Source organism: Nyctereutes procyonoides, unplaced genomic scaffold (genome assembly GCF_905146905.1).
Source record: "Nyctereutes procyonoides isolate TBG_1078 unplaced genomic scaffold, NYPRO_anot_genome, whole genome shotgun sequence".
Classification (NCBI taxonomy): domain Eukaryota; kingdom Metazoa; phylum Chordata; class Mammalia; order Carnivora; family Canidae; genus Nyctereutes; species Nyctereutes procyonoides.
Window position 1 is genome coordinate 54,562,721 of NW_026575047.1, and position 27,347 is coordinate 54,590,067.

A 27,347-nucleotide genomic window follows, 5' to 3' on the forward strand; every position below is an offset into this window, starting at 1 on the left:
TAATTTTTTTTTTCGTTTTTTTTTTTTTTCTTTTTCTGCTGCTCTTTATGTCATAGGGAAAAGCATCCTTTCTGGAGAAGGAGAAGCTGGGCCCAATGAAGATATGGTCTACCTCCTGCATTTTCTAAGGATACACCCACAGCAAAGCTGGGCGCTATCTCCTCTCTTTTAGATTTATTGGAAGCTATTCTAAGGCTCTCGCAGGTTTTGAAGTATTCTTTCGCTAGTGAGGATTTTACCCATCTTATCCGTATTTCTTGGAGACAAGATCTCTCTTTAGTGAGGCAGATTTAACTGCTCAGTGTCCTTGGCCAAGAACGGTATTCTTCAGAGGTAATCTTAGAAGGAAGAGGCTGCATATTGCTGCTCAAAACAGGGTAGCTGAGGACACATTTTTATTTTCCTCGAGAAACGTAGGAGGCACCAAAAAAGGGATCGCTCAGAGATGGGGCTGCCCCTTCAACGTGTTATGGAGCCACGGGCAGGGTGACCCTGCCCTGCAGAAGGGACCCCAATGGGAGTGGCGCCCCTTTACCGGGCTGAACCCAGACAGATGCAGGTGAAGGTGGGGATGGGCTTCCTTCCGGGCTTCCCTCAGCCCCTTCCCTTTGGAAAGAGATGCAGGTCGGATGTGAAAGCAGCCTAGAGTGGGGGGCTTACACAGCGACCAAAGGGTCAGTTCCTCGCCTCTCTCCTGGGGCACCGATGACCACCTCCTGGGGGCCCTCCGGCGATAGTTCACTGCAGAAGTGTTTTCAAAGGAGAAACGTGAGCAGGCGGTCAACTTTGCTTATACCTAGGCATTTCCAGATAGAGTTCGGAACCATGTTTTTTGGACTCAAGTTGTCTTTGGAAAGCTCCTGTCACCGGGGCTGCCCGTACCGGGAGGGATCACTGCACCCCACCCCCCGCGCCCCCGCGAGGTAGGTTGTCCAGTGCCCGTCCGGGGACGCCTGCGGCTGTGATGGCAGTGAGAATGTTGCCCGAGCCGGGGGTGGGGGGCGGGGTGCGTGGGCGGAGGTTTTGTTTAAGAGACGGCGCCGTGTGTTACTAACGGGCCCCCGCGACCACCGGGACGCGTCAGCGGGCGGCACAGCGCCTCGGGCCCTGCAGGAACTCGGCAGGGGAAGCGGGTGCAAGCCCGCAGCGCAGGAGCCGCCGCCGCAGGCCCCGGGCTGCGAGTTTGCTGCCAACCCCCGGGGGGTACCGACCGCACTCGTGTGGCCGCTACATGGGGGTCGGCCGCTGGGTTAGGGGAGCGGGGCGGGGCGGGGCGGGGCGGGGCGGGGCGGGGGGGGAGAAAAAGAAAAAAACGAAAAAGAAACGAGAAAAAAAATGTAAAACACTCCCTTCTAAAAACAAAGGGCTGCAAATTTCTTTATTTCTCTTATCGAGGAACAAAAATACTCTTGCAATGGCTATAGAGTTTCCACAGGTACGAGGCAGATGCTAGCTAGCACACCCACTTCCGACAGTATGACTTGTTTCCTATCCGTCTACTACCTGAGTGGCGTCAGTGTAGGTTCAGGCACCATGAGGGACGTTTGACCAAACACGCACACGGCACTGACCGAGGGGTCGCCGGCCTTCCGGTTGACCAGGGCACGTAAAAAAGACACCGACAGAATGGAAAAGGAATCCTCGATGGAAAAAGCCGGCGCGCGCGCCGCCCTCAGGGCCGGGCCCCGCGCGACTCGCGCCGCCGCCGCAGCTCCTCGCGGTAGCAGTAGGAGCAGTAGTGCTCGGTCTCGGCGCGCCCGTAGAACGCGCAGTTGTCGCGCAGGCAGCGCCGCTGCGCCGGCCCCGGGCCGCCGCGGCCGCACTCACCGTTCGAGCGCGCGGCCGGGGCGTGGGCGTGGGCGTGGGCGTGGGCATGGGCGTCGGCGTCGGCGAACTCCAGGGCGTCGCGCGCCGCGCCGAAGCCGTTGCTGTAGGTCTGCGACTTGTGCTCGGCGGCGCCGGCCCCGCCCCCCGCCGCCCCCGCCGCCCCCGGCAGGGCGCCGGGCCCCGCGCGCGCCAGCGACTCCACCGTGTTGACGGTGCGCAGGGCGGCGGCGCGCGCGGGGCTGTAGCTCTGCGACGACAGCGAGCGGTTCTGCTGCGGGTACGTGGCGCACGGCCGCAGCGCGCCCACCGCCGGGGCGCACGCCTCGTCCCGCGCGCCCGCCGCCTGCACGTGGATGACGCTCTGGCGCGCCGGCGCCGGCGGGCTGCGGCCGGGGGGCGGTCCGCCGGCTCCCGCGCGCCGCGCGCCCCCGCCGGGGCCCGGGGAGGCCGCGCCGCCCGCCGCCGCCGCCCGCGCCGCCCGCGCGCCCGCCGCCGGCCCGGGGCTCGGGCGCTCCTTGAGCTTGAGCACCAGCTGCGTGGGCGGCCCGGCGGGCGGCCCCGGAGACGCGCGCTCGGGGCCCGGCGCGCCCTCGGCCTCGGGTCTGCGCGGCGGCCGCTTGGCCGTGGAGGCGGCGGCGTTGGCGGCGGCGTTGGCGGCGGCGTTGGCGGCGGCGTTGGCGGCGGCGGCGTCGCGGCGGCGCTGCTCCTGCTCGGCGCTGAAGCGCTCCTGCGCGCTGGTCAGGTAGTAGCCGATCATCTCCTCGTGGAACTGGTGCCGGTGGCTGGTGAGCAGCAGGCCGGCGAAGATGAACTTGCGCTCGCCCTGCATGGCGGCGCGCAGGATGTTGAGGCTCAGCTTCACGTCCGTGCTGTACTTCCAGGCGTCGCCCCGCGGCCCGCCGCCCTTGTCGGCCGGCGACGCCCAGGCTGCCTTGTCCGTGGGCGACGGCGTGGTCTTCTCCGACGGCGACGTGCTCGCCGACGCTCCCGACTCCTCCTTGCTCCCCTTGCGCGACTTGGACTTCTTCTCCTTGCCGCGCTCGGGCGCGTCGCCGTTCTTGCCGTTGGCCGAGTTAGCGCGGCCCATCTTGCCGTGCACCAGGCCGCCCAGGCCGCCCATGTTTTTCTTTAGCTTGATGCCCAGCGTCTTGCTGAAGCTGCCCAGCTTGTTGGCCACGGAGTCCGCGCGGGTCTTGTCCTTCTCCTTGCGCTGCTTCTCCTTGTCCTTGTCCTTGCCGTTCTTGCCATTATTGCTGTTGGAATTGCTGCACACCGAGTCCCGGTCCGAGTCCAGGGAGTCGGCCAGAGACTGCACGTCCTCCCCCACGGAGGCTGTTGGGGATTCCGGCTGAGCCAGAGGGGCCTGTGGGGAGCGGGAGAAGGAGACGGGGGAGGGAAGGTGGTTAGAGGTCCGATGGCCCCACGTGGGGCCTGGCTGACAAAGGCAGACCACCCCAGCGCCCAGGCTGCTCCCAGTGAGGCTCCTCACTGCGCCAGTCCAGGGAGCCTTTGTGGTTAGCTCGGGTTACTGGTATCCTGGAGCCCCGAGGTGGGGCTCTTGGGCAAGGTGCAGATATCCGCCCGGCCCTGAGCCCCAGAGCCTCTGGATGTTTTAGAATTACCCTGCCCAGGCTCTGCCCTTTTCAGCCCTGGCTAGGCAGGTCTGCGACTTGACACTGGTCCAGCCTGGCCTTCCTTGATAGAGTGAGGCGCCTTCTGGTAAGCGTGACACTCTGCCTGCATCTTTAGGTGTCTCACCTATTCATTCCGGGCAGGGGGTTGACATCTTGCCCTCACGCTGGGACAAATATGCCCTTAGTTTCAGGGATGACCGTTTAGTATAGGGATTCCTTTCTCAGGTTGGCAATGTGGAGTGTTAAACTGAGGATCCTGAGCCGGGACTTGGGCTTAGTAGGAAAGATGTTACCATTCCCAGAAAGGTCTCTGGAGGGCCTGAGGAGGGAGCCCCTCTGTGAACACCTTGGAGGAGGCCCACTGTCAGCCAGTAAGGAGAGTGAGGCCAGTGTGGGCACCTGGTCAGGACCATGGGGTAGGCGGGGAGCCTGAGAAAGGAGATGGGTGGAACCTACTGCAGCCCTGTGGAGGTTCCTTCTTGAGGGAAGAGCGAGAATTCAGACAGCTTCATATTGGAGATCAGGGACCTCTTGCTAGAAGCTGAGTGGCAAGAACTGGTGCCCACCCCTAGGTAGGCTTTTCTTGACCTCTAGGGGAAGAGCCTGGGAGAAAGCCCCATTGTTCTGTCCTTTCATTTTTGTTTCCTCCCTCGCCAAGCAGATCCAGGAGAGGGGTCCCAGAGACCTCCTGCAGCCAAGTCCCCAGAAGTAAGCAGGAACCATCCTCACCACCTCCCAGTCTGAAATGCCTTCCTTCCTCCTCCCACCCTGCCCTGAGTCTGGAAGAAAATAGAGGTTTCAAAATGGTTTTTGTTAGTGACAGAGAAAGGGGTTAGGCCCAGGAAAGGGGGGTGTGCTTGGTGCTGGGAGTGCCCATCCGTGGGAGCCCAGTGAGTAAGGAGCCCTGGCTCAAATGCCCTCTGGCTGGAAGGGTCATTGCCAGGCCTTGATTCTGACATGGGGGCCACCCTGGCTTGGCACTGTTCATTGCAGTGCAGAGCTGTGTCCCAGCCCCAGAGCCTCCTGATTGTAGATCTAAAGCTGCTGACTTCACACCATATGTGTGTACCAGGAAAGAACACCCCCAGCAACACTGGCATCATCCAGGCAGTTGACAGGTCACTGTGGAGGTGAAGAAGCATGACTCTGGAGCCCAGGCTGCCACCAACTGTCCCTTGTGCCCTCAGTAAAATGGGATATCAGTACCTGCCTCCAGGAGCTCTATGAAGATTAAATATAGGTAAAGGCTGATGTATGAAAACATCCTAAGCAGTGCCTGGCAGAGCCTGGCTACTACTCACTCTGTGTCAGTACCACCCTACTGCTTCCTCCTATCACTCCTTTAATACTGCTTATGAGCCCTGCCTCAGGGCCAAGTATAATGATGTCTAAGGAGGGCCTTTTTTTAAAAAAACAAAACACAAAACAACACAAATCCCTCATCAGATACTTAAAGTGAATCCTTAGCATCTGGAAGCAGGGACAGAACAGACTCTTCCTGGTGGAGGGGCCACGTGGTGGCGGGCAGCTCCTCTTCTCACTGCCCTCCCAGAGGAGGGAGGAGGAGGAGAGAGGGAGGGGGCGCTGAGGAATTGCGTTCCCGGTTCCCTGACTTTTCCAAGGACCCACACACAGTTTATAATTAATTCCGCTTGGCTGCAGCACATCGTGTTCCCATCTCGGCAGAGATAGTTTTGTGTTGTGACTTGCCTACGGTTTGTTTTCTGAGTGGGTGTGTTTATTCCTCTCCTTCTGGAGAAAATAGTGGGACCAAACCCCTCTCCCCCCAACCCCCCCCCCCACAACCATCCGCACATGGAGTGCGTGCCTACCTACAGGCACTCAGGCACGCGTGCACACATGCCCCAGGTAAACCCGAGCCACTTGTCGCCCTGGCCAGGCCGGGCGGACGGGGTGGGGGCGGGGGCGGGGGGGTGGTTCCCGGGGTGGGGAGTCCCGGTGGGGGAGCCCAGCCCTGGGCCAGCGTTTGGCAGATGCGCCCCCCGCCGGTCGGGGCCAGGCGCACGCCGGGCTCACCCGGGTCTCGGAGGGGATCCGGATCCACGTCACATTCATGTAGCTGTGCAGAAGGTTCAGCTTGGCTTCAAGAGACAGTATCAGGCTGGTGAGAGAAGAAGACAAGTGAGAGGCGCCCCGCGGGCCCGCGCTCGCCCGCCCGCGCCCCGCCCGCAGGCACGTCCGCTGTCCCCGGAGGAGCCCCGGCGGCTGCCGCCCCCGAGGGCGCTGGGGCAGGGGCAGGGACCGGGGAGGGGCTCACTGGGCCAGCCGGGCGTTATCGTTGTCGTCTTTGCCCCATTCCCAGTCCTTCCCGGGGTCCACCGCAAAGTGCAGGGGCAGCAGCTTGTGCTCCGAGTCGGTCAGGGGGATCACGGCTGCAACAGAAGAGAGAGACGCGCTGCCAGGCGGCCCCCGGGCGGGCCGAGAGCGCGGCCCGCAGCAGCCCCCAGGGAGGCCCGAGCGGGGTTCCAAGCCCAGGTGTCTCCTTAATCAAGGAAACGGAGTGGGGACGAACCCAGACCATCTGTGCCAGCAGGAGCGTTAAGACCACAGGTGTCAAACCGCTGCTGATAGTTTAAAGTTCGTCCTGTTTCTTGTGGACTTTGAAGAGCAGTTGGGCTCCTCATGCGGACTCTGCGAACCATTTGGGTCTGTGGGAAGACAGGCGCGGCGGCTGGGCAGCAGACAAACCCCGAAAACCGAATACCTGTTGCCGCTTCTCTTCTTCCTGAGGAAGGACCCGAGCCGGGCTCCCGGTCACCTCACAGCGCACACAGGCAGCCAAGGGCTGCCCGCCAGTCTGCTCATTTGTGAATTCGTTCAGATAATTCTTTAGCACTTCGAGGCGGCCGGTGTGTGTGTGTGTGTGTGTGTGTGTGTGTGTGTGTGTGTGTGTGTGTGTGTGTAGCTCCGGGAGCTCCCAGGTAACCACCACCACCACCACCACCACCACCACCACCACCACCATCACCACCACCACAGTCTCCTAACGCCAGGGCGTGATAAGCGGCCTGAAACGTAAACAGCAGGCTGCGGGGAGCCAGGGCCGCCTCCCCAAGGCGCGCCAGGAAGGCTTCCGAGGAGGTACCCCGGAGGCGGAGACCGCGAGGGGAGGCTGGCCCTCACTCAGGGGTTCATTCATCACACTCCCTCCCACGGGGTGGGGGGAGGGAGTCTTGGTCCATTTCAGAAAGGCCTGGGCGGAGTAGGGCGTCCACAGGGTTTTTATGCATCTGCTGGAAGCTTCTGAGCTCTTGTGGGACCCAGTGTTCAGCGAGAGCAAGGGAATAGCTTGCTGCTCCTCTGGGTTTGCCCTACCTCCGCCTCCTCACTGCTCCACCTCTCCTCCCCCCCACCCCCCACCCCCCACCCTCCGGTGGCCGCGAGCCTGGTGTCATTTACCATGATTCATGGTAAGGGTGTTACGGCAAGAACAAAAAGGCAAATAAGTAAATAAAAATCTACGACTGAATACCACGAATAGTTGACTTAATAAAAAACCTGCAAACACTGACTCACTGCTGCCCTCCAGTGTTGCTAAAGAGAAAATGTGAGCACAAATAATTCTCCACTCCCATATAAAGGAAACACTGCGTCGCTGGAGGGTTTTCTGTTTCCAGTCTCTGGGGACTGACAGTACTGTGCTCCAGTTTGCTCCAGTTTGGTTGGTCAAGGGCGGCTTGGTCGGCCCCAGCTCAGGCCACTGGGTTCTGCCCTGACATGGCCATGACAGGCTGCCCCTCCCAGGGCAGAGCTGCAGGGCAGTCACACTGAGAGGCCTGCACGGCTGGTTCAGGACCTGTCTCCCTTGAGTGGTGCCCAGGAGCCTGTCCCACAGTTCCACGACTCAACACAAGGGTGAGAGAGAGTTGGCTTGGCTTCCCATCCACTGGGAAGGGGTGGGGATGGCAGTAGATCCCTCTGTAGATACTTGCTAGGGCAGCACAGCTCCCTGGAGTGCTTGATAAAGGCCCTGATTCCAGGACTGCATGCCCATGGCCAAACCAGAGTGTCCAGGAAAAGGAGCCAAGGACTATATTATAATTAAGTATCCTCCGTAGTTTTTAAAATCATGCAAATTTGGAAAATATTGTCCTAGAGCAATAATCTGTTTGAAGTAGTTACTGCAGGTACAACTTGGGCAATTTGGGTCTGGCATCCACTCCCTTCCCAGGGAAGGGGTGCTACTGGGGGGCGTCTGCCCAGTCACGACTACATTTCCCAGCTCCCAGCACTTAAGAGGGAACAGGGGCCTAGTTGCACCCATGGCATGAGAGCAGAAGCACTGTGGGAAGTGCTGGGCAATATGGTCAGTCATGGGTGTCCTTCTCCCCACACCCCTCCCCATCCTCCTGTATGCTGAAAATGGTGGTGCTGTAAGATGGCATGGGTGAGCTCCTCACTCCCCCACTTGGGGATCTGCTCGCCAATCAGGAACACCTGTTTTAGACTTTTTTTTTTGGCATCACACTTCTCTCACTATGATTTTGGTTTATTTGTTTCAGATAAACCAACTAAAGTAGTACAGATCCACATGCCCCTCAGCCTCAACACCCTACCACTGGGCTCCTGGAAATTTTTATCCTCAATGGCCAGACCAGAACTGATTCCCTGGGCTGCCCCCTGTTGAGCATAAGGCTGAACTCACCTGAAGGTGCTAGAGCCTGATGACCTTTATAGCTGCACAGGCCAGGAAGGCCTTGACAACAGGCCCTCCCTGCAAGCATTAGCTGGTTTGGATGCCTCTGCCTCCCACTTTACATATTGACTTTTCCCAACTGGAAACCTGGCCTCACCCTGCCAGATGTGTAGTGATGTGGTGACTTGCCCTCTGGTGGCAATATCAGGAACAGCAAATGCTTTTCAAAATAAGCCAGCAAATTCTTTTTTTTAGGATCTCCTATCTTTTAACCTAGAAACACAGACACATTCCCAAAACCAGCCTGGATGTGTTTTCAGTACTTATTTTCCAAAAATTAATGGACACTTCTGGTTTCTGTTTCGGGGAGAGCATGGTGCTATCATTACAACAACAAGCTAGACAAACTGCAGATTCACAACTTTCCTTTAACCCATTAGAGAACAGAGGTCACAGGGCAAGCAGCCAAGTCCAAATCTAAGGACAGATGGGCACGTACAAGGAGAAATGGACATGATTTTCATTGAGGCAAACTTAGCTGGACTGTTTTAAAAGGATTCAGCTAAAATTGTTAATAAATTGGTAAAGGAAGAACGTAGTTTAGTGAAAGAATATTTAGAACCCTGGGGGCTACAGATATAAGGGAAATTCAAATGTACTTGTAGACCTCTTCCCATGGGATCCAACCTGGTGCTCACAAAAAGATTGGCAAGAATTCTGAGAAAGTATCCTTCATAGATCTTTCTCCCCATCTATCCTAAAGAACAAAAGCTTAAGTTGCAAAAGCAGGGCAACAAACACTGTTGACCTTAGGGCATTGGGGTCTTTCCCCAGTAAAGCTTGGGGTGGGAGGAGGAAATAAAAACAAAATCCCCCCCCCCTTTTTTTCCCTGGGGAAGGGGCAGGAACATGTGCTGAGCCCAAAATACAGCTGGAGGAGGTCACTTCTTTTCCAAGATCTGGAGACACAGTACCTGCCTAAAACAGAAGCTTAATTAGAATAACAAAAACATCACCCTTCAGGCTCCCATTGCCACACCCAGGCTAACAAGCTGCAAGTAATAGCAGTTTAGTACTAGAAGAGGGACAGGAGTTTGAAGAGAGGGTGCAGCAGACAGTGAGAAAAACTTTCTGGCAAAACACAAGATATCACCAGTGAAATCTGAAGGCCGAGTGCACTAAGGGTAACCAAAGCAGCAATGAAACCAAAACCTGCTTCAAGTCTTGACTAGACTGGTCCAAACCCCATGCTAAAGACCTAGCAAAAGGTAAGGCATGCTTAGTTCTGGCTTTCAACAGAAAACTGCTAGCATAAGAAAAGATAAGAAAAACAAACAAACAAACCAACATGTTGGTAAGAGATAAAGCATTTGAAGAACAAGACTCAGATATGACATGGGTGTTGAAACTCTCAGACATGGAATTTAGAATAATTGATTAAGAAGTTTAATACTCTAATAGAAAAGGTAGATACCATGCAGGACTTGATGATCAATTTCTCTCCAGTAGAGAGAAGAAATTTATAAGAAATTTATAAGAAGAAATTTATATAAATTCTTATAAGAATTTATAAGAAATTTTTCCATTTATCAAGTGGAAATGCTAGAAATGAAAAAAAAAAAACACAGTAAGAGAGATGAAGAATGACTTTGAGCGGCTGATCAGTACACTTTACACAGCTGAGAAGAGAATCTGTGAACACCAAGATGAGTCAACAGAAATTATCTAAATTGAAATGCACAGAGAAAAAGAGTTGGTGGAGGTCTACAGAACAGAACACACAAGAGCTATGGGGTAATACTAGACAGCCTAAGATCTGTGTAAGTGGAATCCCTGAAGGAAAAGAGAGCACAAGACAAAGGATATTTAAAGAAATAATGGCAGACAAGCTTTACACTGTGAATGACAAATTCCAGCATAGATCTAAGAAGTTAGGAAAAAAAACCAAGCAGGAAAACAATATGCCACTACCACCACCACCAAAAATATCCCCATACTTAGCATATTTAAACATATGAAAAACCAAAGACAAAATCTTAAAGGCAACAAGAGGAAAAAGACACATTGCATACAGAGAAACAAAGATGAGAAATTTAGCAGACTTTTCATGACAAAAGAGGTAAGCCAGAAGACAATGGAGTGACATCTTTAAAGTGCTGAAATAAAAAAAAAAAAACTGCTAATTCTATATCCAGAAAGAAATCTCTGAAAGATGGAGACATTCTTTCTCAAACAAAAATGAAAAAAATTAATTGCCTACAGAACTGTACTAGGAAAAAATATGTATATGTATATATACTGCACTGGACAATATTAAAGGAAATTGGAAATGTTTACAGGGAAGTAATATGCTGCCAGTAGAAACTTGGATTTCTATAACAAAATGAAAAGCAATAGAAATGTAATAAATGAATATAGAAATAAAACTCATTTTTCTTCCTTTTAATAGTTCTAAGAGACTAAGTAAGGTAAAGAGAGCAGCAGTGTATTATGTATTTATACATACATTTAGCGTATGTAAAAGTAAAATGCTTGACAGTAATGGTACAAAGGATGGGAGGAAGTGGTTGCAAATAAACTCATAAGATCCTTATACAACACGTGAAGTAGAATATTTCTTGAATAGAATATTTAATATAATAGAATCTAATTAATTAAAGATGTTTATTGTAAACTCTAGGGAAATCCCTAATAATGAAAAATGGAGGCATAATAAATCAATAGTGGAGACAAAATGGAGCCATTAAGCAACTCATTTAACCCCAAATTCACTACTCCAACCATATGATTAATACCACTAGATGTAAATGGTCAAAAAATACCAATTAAAAAGCAAAATTTTCAGAATGGATGGGAAAAGCAATACTCCATTCTAGTGACTACAAGAAACTCATTTTAAATATAAAGACACAGATAGTTTAAATGATATTCACTAATTATAAAAAAGCTAGAGTGACTATGTTAATGTCTGATGAGGTAGACTCCAGAACCAGGATTGTTACCAAAGATGTAGAGGTACATTACATAATGATATAGTCTCAACTCTCCAAGAAAACATCACAGTCCTACAGGTGTGCATGCTCTTAATGACAGAACTTCAGAGTACTAAAAGCAAATACTAACAAAAATGAAAGGAGAAACTGACAAATCTATTATGGTTGGAGACTTCATCATTTTTCCCTTAGTAATTGATATCACAAGTAGACAGAATATCAGCAAGGATGCAGAAGACCTGAACACCATCAGATAACTTGAATGAATTGACATTTATAGATTGCAACAAGAGCAGGATGCATTATTTTCAAAAGTATATGAAATATTCACCAAAATAGAATATATTCTTAGCCCACCTTAGCAAATTTGAAAGAATAGAAATCATGGAAAGTTTGTTCTCAGACGACTACTAAATAAAACTATAAACATGTAACAGAAGATATTTGGAGAGACTCTCCAACTATTTGGAACTTAAACAACATGCTTCTAAATAATCCATGGGCCAAAGAGGAAGTCTCAAGGGAAATTAAGAAAAAATAGTTTGAACACAATGAAATGGAAATACAATTTATCAAAATTTGTGTGATGTAACTAATCAGTACTTAGGGGGAATTTATGGCAGCAAAATACTTATATTAGATAAGAAGCAATGTTCTAAATTTATAATATAAATTTCTGCTTTACAAAGCTAAAAAAATAGCAAATTAAACTCAAAGTTGTGCAGGAGGGAAATAAAGATCAGAGCAGAAATCAATGAAACCAAAAAGAGGTATAGTAGACAAATCAGTGGAGTCAAAAGCTGTTTCTTGGAAAAGATGCATAAAGAATAATAGATTATCCAAATTCATATTTTAAGAAGTTAGGATAGATGGTAGGTAAATGGCTTTTAAATAATCTTAGGCTGTTGATCTTCTTGTTAGCCAATACACATTTACCATATCTTAAGACCACATTTTAGAATGTTGGACTTTTCATTGTTAGATGATTGTAGATTTATTTATTATGTATTTATTTATTTATTTTTGATGATTGTAGATATATTTTTTATTTTTTATTTTTATAAATTTATTTTTTATTGGTGTTCAATTTGCCAACATATAGAATAACACCCAGTGCGCATCCCGTCAAGTGCCCACCTCAGTGCCCGTCACCCAGTCACCCCCACCCCCCGCCCACCTCCCCTTCCACCACCCCTAGTTCATTTCCCAGAGTTAGGAGTCTTCATGTTCTGTCTCCCTTTCTGATATTTCCCACTCATTTTTTCTCCTTTCCCCTTTATTCCCTTTCACTATTTTTTATATTCCCCAAATGAATGAGACTATATAATGTTTGTCCTTCTCTGATTGACTTACTTCACTCAGCATAATACCCTCCAGGTCCATCCACATCAGAGCAAATGGTGGGTATTTGTCATTTCTAATGGCTGAGTAATATTCCATTGTATACATAAACCACATCTTCTTTATCCATTCAGATGATTGTAGATTTAAATGCAGTTGTAAGATATAATTCAGAGAGATCCTGTGTATCCCTCTCCCAGGTGCCCTCAATGCTAACATCTTGCATAACTGGAGTAAAATATCACAGCCAGGATACAGACTTGGTACACTCCATTGAGTGTATTTAGATTGCATAAATTTTCCATGCATTTATCTGTGTGTGTGTATGTGTATTTGGTTCCATGGAATTTTATCATATGTGTAGATTTGTATAATCCTCTCAAGATATAGAATGGTTGCATCACTACAAGAGCCCCTTGTGCTCCTCTTTTATAAACATACCCACTTCCTTTGAGCACTTCATTCCTGTCCCTAATCCCTGTCCACCACTGTGATAGGTGATTTTATATGTCACCTTGACTGGGATAAGGAGATGCCTAGATAGCTAGTAAAACATATTTAGGGTATTTCTATAGGAGATTAGGATTTGAATTGGTAGACTGAGAAAAGAAGATCGTCTTTATCAGTGTGAACAGACATCATCCAAACCATTCAGAACTCGGATAGAACAAAAAAGTAGAGGAAGGAAGAAATTTGCTTTTTTCTTGAGCTGGAATATCCAGCTTCTCTTGCCCTTGGACAGTGCTGCTACTGGTTCTCAGTCCTTCAGACTTGAATAGGAAATTTTACCATTGGCCCCCACTTCTTGGGCCTTTGAACTCAGAACTGAATTATACCACTGGCTTTCCTGGTTCTCCGGCTTGCAGATGGTGAGACTTCTTGGCCTCCAGAATTGTTGAGTCAATTTCTAAAATAAATCTCTTCTTACATAAATCTGTATATATCCTCCTGATTCTGTTTCTCTGGTGATCCATGGCTAACAGAATCACTCATCTGTTCTCCATCTCTATAGTTTGGCCATTTCAAGGATGCTACATAACTGGAATCATATAGTATGTAATCTTTTGTGGTTGACTTTTTTATTCACCATAATTCCAAGATCCACCAACTCATTGCATGGATCATATTCATTTCTCTGTACTGCTGAGCAGGATTCCACGGTATGGATATTTATTTATTTTTTTATTTAAAGATTTTATTTATTTATTCATGAGAGACACAGTAAGAGAGGCAGAGACACAGGCAGAAGGAGGAGAAGCAGACTCCATGCAAGGAGCCCGATGTGGGACTTGAATCTGGGACTCCAGGATCATGCCCTGAGCCGAAGGCAGATGCTCAACCACTGAGCCACCCAGGCATCCCCCATAATTTCTTTAGCCATTCACTCAGGAAAGACATTTGGGTTGTTTTCAGTTTGGGGCTATAGCAAAGAAAGTCACTACAAAGATTTGTGTATATGCTTTTGTGCAGACATAAATTTTTATTTCTTTGGGATAAATACCTAAGAGTATAATTTCTTGGTCATATGGTAAGTGATTCATAGTCTCATAAGAAACTGTCAAATTATTTTCTAGAGTTTTACAACCCTACTAGCAATATATGAGGGATCTGGTAGCTCCATGTCCTCTCCGGCATTTGATATTATCACTTTTTAAAATTTCAGCCATTCTGATATGTATGCAGTGATGGCTCATTGTGGTTCTAAGGTTGAATATCTTTCAATGTGCTTATTTGCCATCTGTATCTCTTTTTTGGTGACATGTCTGTTCATGGCTTTTTCCCATTTTTAAATTTGGATTTTTTTTTTTACTGTTGAATATTGATAGCTCATTGTGTATTTTAGATACAAATCCTTTGTTGACATGTGCTTTTAAAATATTTTCTCCCAGTCTATAGCTTGTCTTTTCATCTTCTTAATAGTTGTGTTTTTGTTTTGTTTTCTTGCAGAACAGAGGTCCAATTCATGCATTTTTCTTTTTTTTTGGATCATGCTTTTGTGTTATGGCTAAGAGCTCTTTGCCTAGCCCTGGGTCTGCGTATTTTCTTTGAGGTTTTATAGTTGTACATTTTACATTTATTCTGTGATTAATTTTGAGCTAATTTTTGAATTATTATGATTTAGGTTCAGGTTCATATTTTTTGGCTACAGTTGTTCATTTGCTTTGTCATCATTCGTGGAAAAGACTCTTCATCCTCCATTGAATTGACTTTGTTCCTTTGTCAAAAATCAGCTGAGCTTATTTGTGTGGGGGCTATTTCTGGGTTCTATATCCTATGCTGTTGATCTGTGTGTCTAACCCTCAGTCAATACTATGTCAGGAGCTCTCAATTCATTACTTACAATTCTTGCAACAGTTAAAGGATTCTTGTTCCAATTTTCCAGAAGAGGAAATGAAGGCTCTGGTACATAAATAACTTGCCCAAGCCAAAGTTAAAGCTGTGATTTAAATGTTGGCCTGCCTTACTCTACAATGTACATTCTTTTTTTCTTCTATTTTTCTATAATTCTAAATAATATTAGAAACCCTCCCCACTGGGAAAGGGCTATACCCAATGCCCCACCCATGGTCTGCCAGTGCCTCATACCTACCCTTAGTTCAACTTACCTTCCAAGAATCCATTTGATTTTCATAAAAAGCACAACTTGCCTTTATGGATACTTAATGTGCCAAGTACCTGAACTGTATAATGACAACAGCACACTGCCTTTCTCTGAATTACCTAAAGTTAGTATATTGGGAACATCTAATTTTATTCATTCTTTTTTCATTCAACATTTATTAAATGTCTCTCAGGTGTCTTGATGCCAGAGACACAAAGATGAATAAGACATCATGTCTGGCTTTAAGATGTCTAGGATCTGGCTGATGAAGAACAGGGAGCCTTCAAAAAGCAATCTTTCTTGTCCCCTTTCTCTCCTTGCTCCCATCTTCTACCATTGCTGTAGCTCTGCTCTCTGTCTGAGAACAGTCTGTGGTTAGCCTGATGTAGTGTCCCTGGGTGGGCAAGGACTTTGCATCCTTGTGCCTCTGGGAAAAATCAGACTCACTTTATTAGGATTTGCTTCATGAAACCTTGATGTGCAAAGCAATGATAGTCCTTTACCTCAGACTACTACATGGAAAGGGGATAGTTCCTGGTGGATGAGCCACCCATAGCCTCACACTCCAAACTGCCCACTGGTTTCTTTCTTTCTTTTTTTTTTAATTTATGATAGTCAGAGAGAGAGAGAGAGAGAGAGAGAGAGAGAGAGAGAGAGAGGCAGAGACACAGGCAGAGGGAGAAGCAGGCTCCATGCACCGGGAGCCTGATGTGGGATTCGATCCCGGGTCTCCAGGATCGCGCCCTGGGCCAAAGGCAGGCGCCAAACCGCTGTGCCACCCAGGGATCCCTGCCCACTGGTTTCTGATGTGGCAAAGGTTTCTTTTCTACAGAACTTTTCCCCAGAAAGATGTCCCCCCCAAGGAAACTCTCTTAGAGGACTTCAGGTTACCAGGAAACTGTCCATTTCCTCTGGTCATATGCGGTACTACCAAGGACTCTCTAATCCTGGGGAGCAGGCTGCCCCTGAGGTTGTCTGTTCAGGCCCATGGTGGATGGTGCTGCATCACTGTGAGCATACCATGCTGTGCCTGTCCCCTCCAGTCTAGCCACACTGCTGTTGTCATTGTACAGTTCAGGTACTTGGCACATTAAGTATCCATAAAGGCAAGTTGTGCCTTTTATGAAAATCAAATGGATTCTTGGAAGGTAAGTTGAACTAAGGGTAGGTATGAGGCACTGGCAGACCATGGGTGGGGCATTGGGAATAGCCCTTTCCCAGTGGGGAGGGTTTCTCTCACTAATATTATTTAGAATTGTAGGATATAGTGATGATACAAAGCAGAATGACTTTGAGTTTGTTTTAAAATTCTCTCTAGACAGTGCCCCTCCTTACTGTATACCCTGGGCCTGGATACTCCACTGACCTATCCCGAACACCACTGTGTGAAAGAGACAGCCAAAGAAGACAGGATATAATCATCGTAAAAGCCCAGGAGAGTTTACACTTTGCATGGGCTTTGCTCCATTTGAAAGAAGTTCAAAGTGGAACTGGTAGTAGGCACATTAGAGGTATGACTCCTGCAAAAACAAACAACACTAGATAGAATCTAGATGGTAACAGCAAAAAGGCGTCTGCTGCTTACTGTGCACATTCTACATGGAATTGATTCATGTGATCCCAATGATCTGTGGAGCCAGCTTGCAGAAGAAGAAATGGAGACCCAGAGGCACTAAGTGTCCTATCCTGTCATCCAGGTAGTAAGTTACCAAGTCAGGATTTTAACTCAGGCCACTGGATTTCAGAGTCCCTGTCCTTCACCCCTGAGCATGCAACTGAGGAATAAAGGTACATTTGTGCTTTCAGTTAAAATGGTTAGGCATGTATGCAACATTTATAAATATATATATGTACACACATATAAACTTACACACATACATACTGACTTTTCTACTTACTGAGTACTTCTATCTGACATGCATGTTCACAATTTTGTGAATAATGTCAGCTGGGTCAGTGTATCTCTGAAGCCCATCTACCAAATCCAGTGTAAAAACCTGTGAGCTGTCACAGAAAGGAGCCCCGGACTTTAGTTCACCTTGCAGCCCTATTGGGTGGGTCAAGAGAGGGAACAGGATTGGGGAATGACCTTTGTCCCACATTCACTAAACCTCAGGGTTTTAGAGATAGTGTATGGTGGGGGGGGGCGGTTGAGAAAAGGCAAAATGAAAAGCAAAGTCTGATAAGTCCCCCATCTAAGAGGTATCTTGCTATGGTGGAGGACTCTGAAAATGTCTTGGGAGAGGCAGAAATTTATGAGGGTCATGGGGGAGTGCAGCAGTCACTGCTGGCTGCCCACCCGTTGTCCTCACTAGCAGACCCCACCTTCTGGGCATGTCAGGATGGGTCAGTACGGCTCTAAAGCATCCACAGTTGACTTATTTGGTCTTGTCTGTGACTTCTGAGACAAAGTGTGGAGCAAAATCTCCTCAATGATATGTAAGAGGAAGTTAGCTGGACGATTCCTGGTTAAAAGCAACACAAAGGAGGGCCAGGGTTTTTCTGACCTCTTCATGTTTTTATGTGAATGTATAGCGCTTGGAGCCACAACAATCATCTGACCAATGAGGGACAATTATGGGACAAAAGGCAATAAGCCAAGACCAATGGACACAGAAAAAGCTCAGCTCTTTGATGAGTGTCGGATCTCAAGTCAATCAACTGCTGGTCATTAGATTTCTCATTACATAAGACTATAAACCTCTTTATTTTTTATGTCATTGTGAGTGTTTTCTCTTACTTGCAGCCCAAATCCTCCTGAGATGGAATCCGGTTCCTATGAAGTGGCACTGTGAATGAAGGAGGGACATGGGGAGTGAGAATCCCACTGCATGGGGACACAGAGTCTTTGCCTCTCTGAAGTAGGTCCAAAATGCATAGGTGAACAGTCGCCTATTGTTTCTGTGGACACAGAGCCCTGCCAGCCAAAGTTTTAATGCTAGGAACATAAAACAAACACATAAAACAATCATAAAATGATTGTATGTGTTGGCTATTGCTTGTTGCTTTCTGGTCATGAGTTACAAGATGAGCTCAGGCTAAAGGTGTTGGAAAGCAGAGGATGAGTGGGTGATATGGGCTGGCTTCTGCCTAGGGGCCTGGGGTCTTTCCTGTGCCACTCCCTTTAGGGATAAAAGGGGCTGCGTCAGATGGTGGGTGATATCCTGCACTCAAGGCAGATGCCAGTCCGCTGAAGATGGGAGATGGGCTGGGTACCAGGTTCACAGGGTACCAAGCTCACAGGGTAGCAAGTTCACAGGTGGTAGACACAAATTCTCCAGCTTAACATTTATATGTAGATATGATCTTTGGCTTGGTTAGTAGGCTATGGAATAAACTTGCTATAGACTGAATGTGTCCTCCCAAATTCATATATTGGAACCTAACTCCTAATGTGATGGTATCTGCAGAAAGGGCCTTTGGGAGATGATTCGGTCATGAGGATGGAGGCCCCATGACTGAGATCAGTGCCTTTGTAAGAAGAGACACAAGAAAGAGTTTGCTTTCTGCCTGTCTGTTTCTCTCTGCCATGTGGGTACAAGAGAAGGCAGCCATCTGCAATCTAGAAAGAGGTTCTTGGGATCCCTGGGTGGCACAGCGGTTTGGCGCCTGCCTTTGGCCCGGGGCGCGATCCTGGAGACCCGGGATTGAATCCCACATCGGGCTCCCGGTACATGGAGCCTGCTTCTCCCTCTGCCTGTGTCTCTGCCTCTCTCTCTCTCTGTCTGTGACTATCATAAATAAATAAAAAATCAAAAAAAATAGTTTAGAAAGAGGTTCTTTATCTGACATGGTTTCTATTGGCACCTTGATCTTGGACTTCCAGTATCAGAATTGTGAGAGATAGGAGAGGTGGGGCAAGATGGTGGAAGAGTATGGTCCCCAAGTCACCTGTCCCCACCAACTTAGCTAGATAACTTTCAAATCATCCTGAAAACCTACAAGTTTGGACTGAGATTTAAAGAGAGAACATCTGGAATGCTACAGTGAGAAGAGTTCACGCTTCTATCAAGGTAGGAAGACAGAAAAAAATAAATTAATAAAAAAGCATCCAAGGGGGAGGGCCCCCCCCAAGGAGCCGGGCTAAGGCCGGGTGGTGTGAGAGCCCCCAGGACAGGAAAGCCCAGTCCCGGAGAAGCAGGAACTTTACCAATCTTCCCGGATGGAAAGGCGCTGGCAGGGAACTCGGGCAGGATCCCAGGAAGTGCAGTGATGCCCTCAGGCTCCCAGGGTCACTAACAGGAACTGCACCCCGGTGGAGAGCGGGCCACACACTGTGGGCTGAGCTCCCCAAAGGGCTGGAGAGTGCACCCGGCCCTGGGAGCAACTCAGGCGGCGGCTCAGGCGGTGGCTCCACGTGAGGAGGCTGCGCGGCCCCGGGAGTGTCACTCCAGCGGTGGCGCAGACCCTGGAGCCCAAGGCGTTGGTGGACACAGCCCAGGACCCAGCTGTGATCTGCACAGGTGGAGGCCAGGAGGACACAGGACAGCAAGGACGCTCCTGCTGCCAGGCGCCTCCGAGCTGTGCAGATCAGCGCCCCCCGCCCCTGGAACATCCAGGCCCCTGCGGACTGGGAGCTGTGGAGTTATGGCTGGAACTGACTCCAGGGCTGGATAACTGGCCACAGCCCCTGTTGTTGTTTCTCCTGGTGTCACCTTGTGCCTGGCACTGAGCAGGGGCCTCACAGGATAAACAGCTCCCACTGAACCCTGCACCTGGCGGGCGTGGGGCAGCTCCCCCAGGTGCACACACCTGAGAATCAGCACAGCAGGCTGCTTCCCCAAAGACCAGCTGGAAGGGCAGAGGAAGAGCAAGTTCTTGACCAAGTAGTGCTGGAAAGTTCTAGGGGAAGTCTAGGGACTTACAGTATATAGAATCAGAGGATACCCCTCCTTGTTTTTTGTTTGTTCCCACCCTTTTTTTTCTCTTTTTCCTTCCATTTTCCAGTACAACTTGTTTTTAGCCACTCTGCACTGAGATAAATGACTAGAAGGAAGAACTCACCACAAAAGAAAGAATCAGAAACAGTCCTCTCTCCCACAGAGTTACAGAATTTGGATTACAATTTGATGTCAGAAAGCCAATTCAGAAGCACAATTATAAAGCTACTGATGGCTCTATAAAAAAGCATAAAGGATTCAAGAGACTTCATGACTGCAGAATTTAGATCTAATCAGGCTGAAATTAAAAATCAGTTAAATGAGATGCAATCCAAACTGGAGGTCCTAACGACGAGGGTTAACGAGGTAGAAGAACAAGTGAGTAACATAGAAGACAAGTTGATGGCAAGGAAGGAAGCTGAGGAAAAAAGAGAAAAACAATGAAAAGATCATGAGGAAAGGTTAAGGGAAATAAATGACAGCCTCAGAAGGAAAAAAATCTATGTTTAATTGGGATTTCTAAAAAAAGAAAAAAATAATTGGGGTTCCTGAGGGTGTCGAAAGGGACAGAGGACCAGAAAGTGTATTTGAACAAATCATAGCTGAGAACTTCCCTAACTTGGGAAGGGAATCAGGCATTCAGATCCAGGAGATAGAGAGATCCCCCTAAAATCAATAAAAACCGTTCAACACCCCAACATTTAATAGTGAAACTTGCAAATTCCAAAGATAAAGAGAAGATCCTTAAAGCAGCAAGAGACAAGAGATCCCTAACCTTTATGGGAAGGAGTATTAGGGTAACAGCAGACCTCTCCACAGAGACCTGGCAGGCCAGAAAGGGCTGGCAGGAGATATTCAGGGTCCTAAATGAGAAGAACCTGCAGCCAAGCATACTTTATCCAGCAAGGCTCTCATTTAGAATAGAAGGAGATATAAAGAGCTTCCAAGATAGGAACTGAAAGAATATATGACCACCAAACCAGCTCTGCAAGAAATATTAAAGGGCACTCTGTAAAAGAAAGAGGAAGTCCAAGGAAACAATCCACAAAAACAGAGATTGAATAGGTATTATGATGACACTAAATTCATATCTTTCAATAGTAAATGAACGTGAATGGGCTTAATGATTCCATCAAAAGGCACAGGGTTTCAGACTAGATAAAAAGCAAGACCCATCTATTTGCTGTCTACAAGAAACTCATTTGAGACCTAAGGACACCTACAGCCTGAAAATAAAAGGTTGAAGAACCATTTACCATTCAAATGGTCCTCAAAAGAAAGCAGGGGTAGCCATCCTTATATCAGATAAATTAAAGTTTATCTCAAAGACTGTAGTAAGAGATGAAGAGGGACACTATATCATACTTAAAGGATCTATCCAACAAGAGGACCTAACAATCATGGATATTTATGCCCCGAATGTGGGAGCTGCCAAATATATCAATCAATTAATAACCAAAGTTAAGACATACTTAGATAACAATACACTTATACCTGGAGACTTGAGCATGGCGCTTTCTGCAATTGATAGATCTTCTAAGCACAACATCTCCAAAGAAACAAGAGCTTTAAATGATACACTGAACCAGATAATTTTCACAGATATTTACAGAACTTTACATCCAAATGCAACTGAATACACATTCTTCTCAAGCGCACATGGAACTTTCTCCAGAATAGACCACATACTGGGTCACAAAGCAGGTCTTAATCAATACCAAAAGATTGGGATTGTCCCCTGCATGTTTCCAGACCATAATGCTTTGAAACTAGAACTAAATCACAAGAAGAAGTTTGGAAGGATTTCAAACACGTGGAGGTTAAGGACCATCCTGCTGAAAGATGAAAGGGTCAACCAGGAAATTAGAGAAGAATTAAAAAGATTCATGGAAACTAATGAGAATGAAGATACAACCGTTCAAAATCTTTGGGATACAGCAAAAGCAGTCCTGAGGGGGAAATACATATTAATACAAGCATCCATCCAAAAACTGGAAAGAACTCAAATACAAAAGCTAACCTTGTGCCTAAAGGAGCTGGAGAAGGAAGAGCAAATAAAACCTTCACTCAGCCGAAGACGAGAGTTAATAAAGATTCGGGCAGAACTCAATGAAATAGAAACCAGAAGAACTCTGGAATAGATCAACAAAACTAGGAGTTGGTTCTTTGAAAGAATTAATAAGATAGATAAGCCATTAGCCAGCCTTATTAAAAAGAAGAGAGAGAAGACTCAAATTAATAAAATCATGAATGAGAAAGGAGAGACCACCACCGATACCAAAGAAATACAAATGACTTTAAAAGCTTATTATGAGCAGCTATACGCCAATAAATTAGGCAATCTAGAAGTGGACGCATTTCTGGAAAACCAGAAACTACCAAAACTGGAACAGGAAGAAATAGAAAACCTGAACAGGCCGATAGCCAGGGAGGAAATTGAAGCAGTCATCAAAAACCTCCCAAGACACAAAAGTCCAGGGCCAGATGGCTTCCCAGGGGAATTCTATCAAACGTTTAAAGAAGAAACCATACCTATTCTACTAAAGCTGTTCGGAAAGATAGAAAGAGATGGAATACTTCCATACTCATTCTATGAGGCCAGCATCACCTTAATTCCAAAACCAGACAGACCCCACCAAAAAGGAGAATTACAGACCAATATCCCTGATGAACATAGATGCAAAAATTCTCAGCAAGATACTAGCCAACAGGATCCAACAGTATATTAAGAAGATTATTCACCATGACCAAGTGCAATTTATCCCCAGGATGCAAGGCTGGTTCAACACTTATGAAGCAATCAATGTGATAAAGCATATCAACAAGAGAAAAAACAAGAACCACATGATCCTCTCAATAGATGAGACAAAGCATTTGACAAAATACAGCATTCATTCCTGGTCAAAACTCTGCAGAGTGTAGAGATAGAGGGAACATTCCTCAGCATCTTAAAAGCCATCTATGAAAAGCCCACAGCAAATATCATTCTCAATGGGGAAACACTGGGAGCTTTCCCCTAAGATCTGGAACAAGACAGGGATGTCCACTCTCACCACTGCTATTCAACATAGTATTAGAAGTCCCAGCCTCAGCAATCAGGCAACAAAAGAAATAAAAGGCATTCAAATTGGCAAAGAAGAAGTCAAACTCTCCCTCTTTGCAGATGACATGATACTGTATATAGAAAACCCAAAAGCCTCCACCCCAAGATTGCTAGAACTCATACAGCAATTCGGCAGTGTGGCAGGATACAAAATCAATGCCCAGAACTATACACTAACAATGAGACTGAAGAAAGAAATTAAGGAGTCAATCCCATTTACAATTGCACCCAAAAGCATAAGATACGTAGGAATAAACCTAACCAAGGAGGTAAAGGATCTATACCCTAAAAACTACAGAACACTTCTGAAAGAAATTGAGGAAGACACAAAGAAATGGAAAAATATCCCATGCTCATGGATTGGAAGAATTAATATTGTGAAAATGTCAATATTACCCAGGACAATTGACACATTTAATGCAATCCCTATCAAAATACCATGGACTTTCTTCAGAGAGTTGGCATAAATCATCTTAAGATTTGTGTGGAATCAGAAAAGACCCCGAATAGCCAGGGGAATATTGAAAAAGAAAACCATAGCTGGGGGCATCACAATGCCAGATTTCAGGTTGTACTACAAAGCTGTGGTCATAAAGACAGTGTGGTACTGGCACAAAAACAGACACATAGATCAAAGGAACAGAATAGAGAATCCAGAAGTGGACCCTCAACTCTATGGTCAACTAATACTCGACAAAGCAGGAAAGACTATCCACTGGAAGAAAGACAGTCTCTTCAATAAATGGTGCTGGGAAAATTGGACATCCACATGCAGAAGAATGAAACTAGACCATTCTCTTACACCATACACAAAGATAAACTCAAAATGGATGAAAGATCTAAATATGAGACAGGAATCCATCAAAATCCTAGAGGAGAACATAGGCAACACCCTTTTTGAACTTGGCCACAGCAACTTCTTGCAAGATACATCCATGAAGGCAAGAGAAAAAAAAAGCAAAAATGAATTATTGGGACTTCAACAAGATAAAAAGCTTCTGCACAAGCAAAGAAACAGTCAACAAAACTAAAAGACAACCTACAGAATGGGAGAAGATATTTGCAAATGACGTATCAGATAAAGGGCTAGTATGCAAGATCTATAAAGAACTTATTAAACTCAACACAACAAGGAAACAAATAATCCAATCATGAAATGGGCAGAAGACATGAAGAGAAATCTCACAGAGGAAGACATAGACATGGCCAACAAGCACATGAGAAAATGTTCTGCCTCACTGGCAGAACAGGAAAATACAAATCCAAACCACAATGAGATACCACCTCACACCAGTGAGAATGGTGAAAATTAACAAGACGGGAAACAACAAATGTTGGAGAGGATGTGGAGAAAGGGGAACCCTCTTACACTGTTGGTGGGAATGTGAACTGGTGCAGCCACTCTGGAAAACTGTGTGGAGTTTCCTGAAAGAGTTAAAAATAGAGCTTCTCTATGACCCAGCAATTGCACTGCTGGGGGTTTACCCCAAAGATACAGATGCAGTGAAATGCTGGGACACCTGCACCCCAATGTTGTTTATAGCAGCAATGTCCACAATAGCCAAACTGTGGAAGGAGCCTCGGTGTCCATCAAAAGATGAATGGATAAAGAATGTGGTTTATGTATACAATGGAATATTACTCAGCCATTAGAAATGACAAATACCCACCATTTGCTTCAACATGGATGGAACTGGAGGGTATTATGCTGAGTGAAGTAAGTCAATTGGAGAAGGACAAACATTATATGGTCTCATTCATTTGGGGAATGTAAAATTTTTTTTTGAATGGTATTCACGTACACACTGAATTTTAATACATTTTCAGCTTACATATTGTACATAGTTAGGCATAAAATTATCCACTTCTTTTTAAGAACATCCCAAATGTGTTGCCCTGGGTAAGATCAGAATAAAATGTTATCTCAGGAAATTTAAGAGGTTTGAGGACCCAAGACCAAGACTTTATCCGGCACAACTCATCTATCCATGATCAAGAACGTCCTGTTAATGGCCCACTATAAAAATCCAGTGTTAAATGTGACAAGAGGAATATTTCCAGGAAATTCCACAATAGAGAACTTTTTTTGGAGGTTACCGGGACCCCCCCCCCGTTCTAATATATCCTTATGACGAAGTCGAAATTGTTCACCTACAATGAATAGTGTGATTTCACTCTGTCACATGAGCGGCTGCTGCAGCAGGGATTGCCCAAACCTCGAGAAGCATCTACTGAGAAGGGCACACGTGGGACTATTCTAGAGAAAGCAGCTGTAGATCTTTATGGGATCAACCTATGCTCCCATGCAGGAAAAACCACCTAAAAGGCCTTCGTGTCTCTGATTAAAGGTAACAACAAATAGAGAGTTCTCATCAATTAAGAGGTTAAAGGAAAACAAATGTTGTAATCTATGGTTTCCTCCGTTCAGAAAGGCTCATCATCAAGTAAAAAGCAGTCATTTAAATATTAGACTTTTTAATAGCAGACGTTTAATTGGAACCTGTAGCTTCACCAATAAAAAGGGACCATTTCGGAAAATTGGGGAAAGGAGAGAAAATGAGTGGAAATATCAGTGAGGTTGACAAAACATGAGAGACACCTAACTCTGGGAAACGAATAAGGGGTTGTGGAAAGGGAGGTGGGTGGGTTGACTGGCTGACGGGCACTGAGGGGGCATCCTGGCAGGATGAGCACTGAGTGTTATGCTATATGTTGGCAAATTGAACTCCAATTTAAAAAAAAAATAAAAATTAAATAAAAAAAGAACTGTGAGAGATAAATTTCTCTTGTTTAAGCCACTCAGTCTATGGTACTTTGTTTTGGCAGTCTGATTGCACATAGACAAAAACTGGAAAAAATACAAACTGGAATTCAGGGTATTGTACTGTGAAAGAAATCCTCAGGCTAAGGAAGCTCCACCCCTGGGCTCCTGAACTCACACCCAGAGTGTGTGATGACAGTCTCAGCCCCCAGTGAGTTTCCTTAGTGGATGCAGTAGACATGACCCTCAGGGTCTTCTCAGAGAGCAGAACCAGGCTGTCACACTGGCTAAGAAACTTGCTCCCCACGTCCAGGAAGACAGGATGGACAGGTGCCCCATGCTTTGCTTCTCTCCCCTCTACTGAAGGGGAGTTTGGTGGGGACCTGTGTTCCAGCAACACATACCCAAGCACCACACATCAGTACCCTGTAGGTCCACAAAGAGCCCAGTGAAGCCTGATGAACAGACCTGCACATGATGTGCAGGTGGGGCCTGGTGCCAATTCAGGAGTTGAGGGAAATGGTGGCTGGTGTGCTCCTGAGGGAGTGCTCTTCATGTGCCATGGAAGGTATGTCAGGGGATCCAGGCCTCTGGCCCGCTGTGGAGCTCAGGAGGGGACAGGGTAGCGCTCATCAGGGGGAACCTGGCATCAAGGCATATTCCTGCTTTCTTATCTCTCTAGGTTCTCAGGATTACTACTTAAAAGACCCTGAGCCAGTTCTTTCCTCACAGTTGACTGTAACTAGTATCTTTTTGGAACTGAGCTTCAGGCTTCAGAGCTGGTGGTCCTTGGGCTGGCACATGGACTGATAGGCAGATGTCTAGTAGATAAATGCACTCCAGTGCATTTAATCAGTAGGACTGCTCTCTGAACCCACACATGCTCCTGTAAGACAAAGACAGAGCTCCATAGCCTTGAAATCCTTTCTGCAGATCCTGGCTGCTTGGTGGCTCTTTGTAGGCTCTATGGGTCAGGAACCAATGTTAAAATGACTTTGTCTAGTCCCCAGACTCTGGGGTGCAGGGTTCTGAGCTAAAATTCTGGATGTCCCCCCACCCCCACACCAGTTCTTCTTCATCTTTCTCTTTAGCAAGGGGCCTTTGCAGACAGGGGCTTTGTCCTCAAGGGCTGGGCTCTGGGATCTAGGAGGAGCAGCAGTGGAATGTGACACGCAGTCCAGTGAGGTAGGCTGCAGAACACAGGGGGAAAGCAAGCTGTGCTCTTCCCTCATAGCCCGAGCTTTATCTTTCAGTGGCAATCTTCAAATTTAGAAAATTGTTAAAGAGAAGGGAGGCTAATTGCAAAGACAATGAAGGCAGTTTGTATTCCTTAGGCACCTTCTGGTTTCTAAAGCCTTCCTGCTACTATAAATTTATTTGATTCTTGTAATGTTCTGTAACAGGTGGATTGTTCCATATTTTTCCCCATTATTGTATTGAGACAGGTACCCAGAAGGGCCAATTTGATTGGAATATGATAAAGTGATTTTGACTCCAAATTTTAGGTAACTAGAGTTACAAAATTATAAAATTATTTAAATGGAATACT

The 27,347-nt window shown here is 46.8% G+C and overlaps 1 protein-coding gene across 3 annotated transcripts in view; it reads right to left on the bottom strand.

Annotated features, from left to right (window-relative positions):
* Positions 1 to 1,342: 1,342 nt before the first annotated feature.
* The window catches only part of OTUD7A (OTU deubiquitinase 7A), a 391,545-nt gene continuing 365,540 nt past the window's right edge, over positions 1,343 to 27,347 (bottom strand). For all 3 annotated transcript variants that reach the window (XM_055326737.1, XM_055326738.1, XM_055326739.1), the window contains 3 exons: positions 5,740 to 5,854; positions 5,499 to 5,583; positions 1,343 to 3,190 (listed from right to left, as the gene is read on the bottom strand). In XM_055326737.1, the coding sequence (XP_055182712.1) occupies positions 1,673 to 3,190; positions 5,499 to 5,583; positions 5,740 to 5,854 (1,718 nt within the window). In that variant the 3' untranslated portion in view covers positions 1,343 to 1,672. The remainder of the gene's footprint in view (positions 3,191 to 5,498; positions 5,584 to 5,739; positions 5,855 to 27,347) is intronic.